At 38.5% G+C, this 5,455-nt stretch overlaps 2 protein-coding genes across 2 annotated transcripts; one reads left to right on the top strand and one right to left on the bottom strand.

Moving 5' to 3' along the window:
- The first annotated feature begins 343 nt into the window (after window positions 1-343).
- Window positions 344-1,868, top strand: LOC143602727 (taxadiene 5-alpha hydroxylase-like). Its single transcript, XM_077079744.1, has 2 exons — window positions 344-1,181; window positions 1,278-1,868. The coding sequence occupies exons 1-2, from the start codon at window positions 359-361 to the stop codon at window positions 1,763-1,765; spliced, it is 1,311 nt and encodes a 436-aa protein (XP_076935859.1). The 5' UTR covers window positions 344-358; the 3' UTR covers window positions 1,766-1,868.
- A 137-nt stretch (window positions 1,869-2,005) lies between these two features.
- LOC143602726 (zinc finger BED domain-containing protein RICESLEEPER 1-like) lies at window positions 2,006-5,226 on the bottom strand. Its single transcript, XM_077079743.1, has 3 exons — window positions 5,111-5,226; window positions 2,364-4,319; window positions 2,006-2,292 (listed from the first exon to the last, which is right to left on the bottom strand). Exons 2-3 carry the CDS (start codon window positions 4,312-4,314, stop codon window positions 2,240-2,242), a joined length of 2,004 nt encoding a protein of 667 aa, XP_076935858.1. The 5' UTR covers window positions 4,315-4,319; window positions 5,111-5,226; the 3' UTR covers window positions 2,006-2,239.
- Window positions 5,227-5,455: the final 229 nt, after the last annotated feature.

The following is a 5,455-nucleotide window of genomic DNA, read 5'->3' as shown; positions in this document are numbered from 1 at the left end:
CGTAGACATAAAGATAGATGTGTTAAGAAAGATTTTAAATCTTTGGAGGGGTGTAAGTGGAACAAAGCCAGCAAATTGGATGGATGGATTCCCCAAGGCACATGCAATCGCACACATTATCAATCTTTTAGTCGGCCCGACTTCAAGATTACATCCGCCACCCTTTATACCTACAACTAACAATTAATTACTTACAACTAGACACCCAATATATATATATATCATCTCTCACTATAATCATATCTTAAAAACGTACAATGGTAATTTGCTTCATCTTCTCTCTTTTATTTCCATTCTTTGTCATCGTCTTACTAGTAATTTACAAAACCCGCAACCCACCAAAATACCCTCTGGCAGCATGGGCCTTCCGTGGATTGGTGAAACCATCGGTTTCTACCGAGCTCAACGTAGAAACCAACTTTTTGAGAACTTCTTCCAACCGAGAATCAACAAGCATGGAAAGATATTTAAAATGAAGCTCATGGGATCGCCCACGGTGGTCGTAAATGGGGCTGCAGAGAATAAGTTCTTCATGTTAAACGAGTTCAAATTGGTGGTAAGTTCATGGCCAACTTCGTCTGTGGAGTTGATGGGAAAGAATTCCATCATGGAGAAACAAGGAGACTCCCACCGCTGCCTTCGTGGTATTATCGCCTCCACCCTCGGCCCCACCAGGCTGCAAGCAATGGTGCCGACAATGTGTCGATCGATTCAGATCCACTTGGTTAAATACTGGGAAAACCGGGATGAAATCAGTTTACATCGGTCGACAAAAACACTTACTTTCACCATTGTGCTAGAATGCTTGTTCGGGATCAGGATTGATCCGGATTTAATGTTTGGGGTGTTTGAGAATGTTCTAGAAGGTGTTTTGGCGGCTCCGGTTAATATTCCAGGGACGAAATTCTCAGGTGCTAAGAAAGCAAGGGCCAGGATACAGAGGGTGTTGGTTGATGAGGTGAGGAAGAAGAAGGAAGCCATGGAACAAGGAAGAGATGAAGATGGACTGTTGCTTTCGAACATGGTGGCGGCTTTAATCAGAGGCGACATTACAGAAGACGAGGTTGTTGATAATATTGTTTTGATAGTCTTTGCAGCTCACGATACGACTTCTTACGCGATTACAATGACATTTAAGATGCTTGCTAACCACCCTGACTGTTACACTACTCTTCTTAAAGGTATCATTCGATCGACCATAAAACTGTTAGATATACATACATGTATGTATTCAAATATGTATGACATGCCATCGTGGTTGTGATCTTAACTAGCAGAACATGAAGGCATTGCTATAACAAAAAGACCGGATGAGGTTTTGACACTCGAAGACGTGAAGAAGATGGAGTACACTTGGCAAGTGGCGCGCGAGACAATGCGATTATGGCCTCCAATATTCGGGTCATACCGAAAAGCGATAACCGAGATTGAATTTGAAGGTTTTATTATACCTAGAGGGTGGAAGGTGCTTTGGACTGCATATGGAACACATTATGATGAAGAATACTTTCCAGATCCAATGAGGTTTAACCCGAGTAGGTTTGCGGATCCGATTCAAGCTTATGCTTTTATACCATTTGGTGGCGGGCCACGGCTGTGTGCAGGGTATCACCTGGCAAAGCTAATTATTCTTGTGTTTATGCATTATGTCGTGACACGATATGATTGGTCATTAGTGTACCCTAATGAGCCTATAGTCATGGACCCGCTCCCGTTTCCTTCTAAAGGCATGCCTATAAAAATCTCTTCAAAATACAATCGCTAACACGATCTTTTAGAGAACATGTGCTTTCAGCTACTTTTCAGAACATTTTTCTATCATCTCTTTATATATAAACATAAATTTTGGAGTTTATTGTTCATAGATTTGTGCAGGGCAAACAGCTTTCTCTCCCACATGTAAGTATTAGTATTTCATATATAAAAACTTATCTAGTTATCTAGTACCACACAATAAGACAGATCTATATGACAAGGGATCTCGATCAAGAATCTAGATGAAATGATCGGGTCGCACACATGCTTTTTTCCATCTTTTATAAACAGTTAATGGGTCAAAAGAAATTCATATTGACTTATTTAAAAGTAATTGGGTAGAAATTAATGTGTCATCCAATACACTAAATGTGAGCACATGCTTAAAACTAAAATACTAGCATTAGTCATGCCTGTATATCCAAAAGCAGCTCTATATAGAGAACAAGATCTAAAAGCATGTAGACGGTTGAATAATTTCATTCTAATTTCCATCGCATATTGCTAAAGTCGACGAGCTTGAACATGATTTCAAATCTGAAACAAAACCAAAAACCTTTTAGTCAAACATTTCACAACAATGCATAAAAAGAGGGAAAAACACAAACCTTCTAAACCATTTCGCATCCAATCCTGTGTGCATATAAGGGCTTGCAAAGTATCTGCACTTAACGAGCTTCTATACTGATCAAGGATTCTATCTCCAGTGTCAAAAACAGAGTCCAATGAAACCTTTGACATAGGAATTCCTAGAATGTTTCTTGCCATCATAGATAAAACAGGATACCTAGGAGTATGAACCTTCCACCAATTTAGAATATTAAATTCATTGTTACGAGAAAATAATGGCTCCTCGAGATACTTATCAAGGTCAGACTTCACATTTTGACTTTGTGACGTTTCATGAAGAAACCGGTCAAACCCGGTCAACCGGTCCCGGGCATCACTCCCACCATCACTCCCGCCAGCCTGGCTGTTAGAAGCTAACGTGGAGTACACATCATGCCCATTGTAAAGTGCCCTCATACAATTAGAAACAATATCCACACAATCGGGTGCATCACCCCCGTAAATCTGCGGGTAATAATAGTCCACTAGTTTCATCTTAAACCGAGGGTCTAAGATAGCTGCAACCGCTAAAACCAAACTGCATTTCTTCCAATAATCGTCAAATTTACTTTTCATCTTCAACGATAACGAGCTTATAAGTTCGTCCCGGCTCTGACACCAATCAATTAACTGTAAATGAATATCACAAACCTCAGCAAAATATACATTTGCAGTCGGAATCTTGCTTCCAGCAAAAACCGTAGAAACTTCAACAAATAACTTCAAAAAACTCGTTATCGTACTCGCTTGACTCCATTCATCATCAGACGGACACATTGTGTAACCAAAATCATGCTCTTGAAGACGGGAAAACGCCTCACGATACTTCAAAGCAACATCGAGCATATTATAAGTTGAATTCCAGTTGACTGGATTATCAAGACATAACAATTTCTGGCTGTTGGCTCCGACCTCTTGCACCATTTCATTAAACTTTTCATGAAGGGTTTGTGAACTTTTTATGTACCGTACGCTTTCACGGACCTTGCAGATTGTAACATTAAGAGCTTCTAGACAATCTTCAACCACGATTTTGATGATATTTACCGCACATCTTACTTCAAATAACTGCCCATTACATAACAGAAACCTGTTTTGTGACAAATGATCTCTAACTTTATCGACAATATTGTCGTGTACTGAACAACTGTCACAAGTCATTGAAAACAACTTGCTGTCAATATCCCATTCCATCAACCTTGTCATTATAATTTCAGACATCACGTCTTCCGTTTGACCAGGGTCAACGTGTATGAAACTCAAAATCTTCTTTCTCAAAGCCCAAGTATCATCAACCGAATGTGCAGTTAAACATAAGTACTTCGCGTCCCCTTTTGCAGCCCACGTGTCAACACTTAAGCTGATTTTGCCAGGGAGATCATCCAACATTTCACGTACTTTTTGTTTCTCTTTTAGGTAAATTTCCTTACAGTCAGCCACGACTCCATCAAGTGTAACAAGCTCAAACAACGGCTGAAGTTTTCTAACAAATATTTTAAACCCAACATGTTCCACCATTGCTAGAGGATAACCGTGCAAAATAATCATTCTAGCAAGATCAAAACGACTTCTTTTGAAATCAAAGTTACCGGAACTTAAACCAGCAAGCCCGTCTTTTAACGGGGTTTGTTCATATCTAACAACACTGGGTGTGTCCATTCTTGTTTGGTCATGATCATAACTATACCCGACCGGGGTCACGGATCCTTCTTTTTTCTTTCCTTTTGATGCAAGCAATTGAGAAACATCATGATTTGTTCTTCTTCGACATCTGATTAAGTGGTTTCTTAAATGAGACGTGCCGCTTGTACTTGAACCACTGAGTTTCTTCTTGCAATGCTTACAAACCGCAACACATACATCGTTTCGTTTGACCCGGTCAAAGTCTTTCCACACTGCTGATTTTAATCTACTACAGTCTACTAGTACTGTTTCTTCAGAAATCTCCATTTAATCTGCTGCATATTCATCCAAATATATATGCATTTTAAAACAATACACCAAAAACCTTACAATAAAGAATCTTCATACTTTCACAATGTAAGAAAAACACCAAAATTTACAGAAAACCGATTAACCGAAAATAAGAACTATTCATATCTTCATATATTTCTAACTTTATACCTCCAATTCATGTATTTATACCTCCATTTCATGTAATTCTAAGCAAAAATTTTAGCCCAAGTTCGGTTTTGGTAACTAACCGAACCGAAAACCGCAAAACAAACCAACCGATTGGTTAATAAAATAGATTAATCAATGACTTCTGTTTCATTGAGTCCAATAACCTAACCGAACCATGCACATCCCTGCATAATACTAAATGAAAGAAAACACATAAAATGCCAAAATAAAGTCTAAAACTAACACACATATTCTTTCTCAAGTCACAAACACAAAACTTGGCCCAAAAAAAGTCCAAATCCAAGCCAACAAATTAACTGCAAATCACACTTGACATGAAGTACCTAACCTGAATCCAATCCACAAAAAAAAACCTCTAATATCCGGCCCGGATATGAAAACCCGGTGTTGACCCGAACCGGATCCGGATCCGAATACAAACGGGTCAAAATGCTTTTCAATTAAATGAGAACCCTATCGGATTCGGATCGGGAAACCCCCGATTCGGACTTCGGGTTCCGAATTTTTAATTAACTGAAATTAAAAAATAAAAATAACACATGTAGACATAATTGGTAATTGACGCATGAGATGATAAGGGATGATGAAGAAGAAAACGTACATAATTGCAGAAGGAAGAAATTTGAAACGCATAAATGTTGAAATTATTAAAAATATTATTATTAGGGTTTATAAGTGTATGTGTGTGTGTATGGATAGCGTTAATTTAATTTGTGTGAGATGAAAATGGGTATACTATTCGAAGGCGCCAACCCGATTGTTAAAACATTTGGGTCTTGGCCCAAACTCTTATTGGGCTGTAACTACTTCTGTCTTTTTTTGCAACTACTTCTTGAGTTGAGGACCAAATGTTTTAGAACAAGTCAAAAACACAATAGCCAACATGCATATTATATTAACTTTGTCATCTCGTTCCAGCCTTCTTTTTAGCCTGCAGTTTTTTTTT

This window comes from Bidens hawaiensis, unplaced genomic scaffold (genome assembly GCF_021521415.1).
Source record: "Bidens hawaiensis isolate Kalapana, Puna unplaced genomic scaffold, B.hawaiensis_p1.1 tig00059559_1, whole genome shotgun sequence".
NCBI lineage: Eukaryota > Viridiplantae > Streptophyta > Magnoliopsida > Asterales > Asteraceae > Bidens > Bidens hawaiensis.
This window is presented reverse-complemented; position numbering and strand designations above follow the sequence as displayed.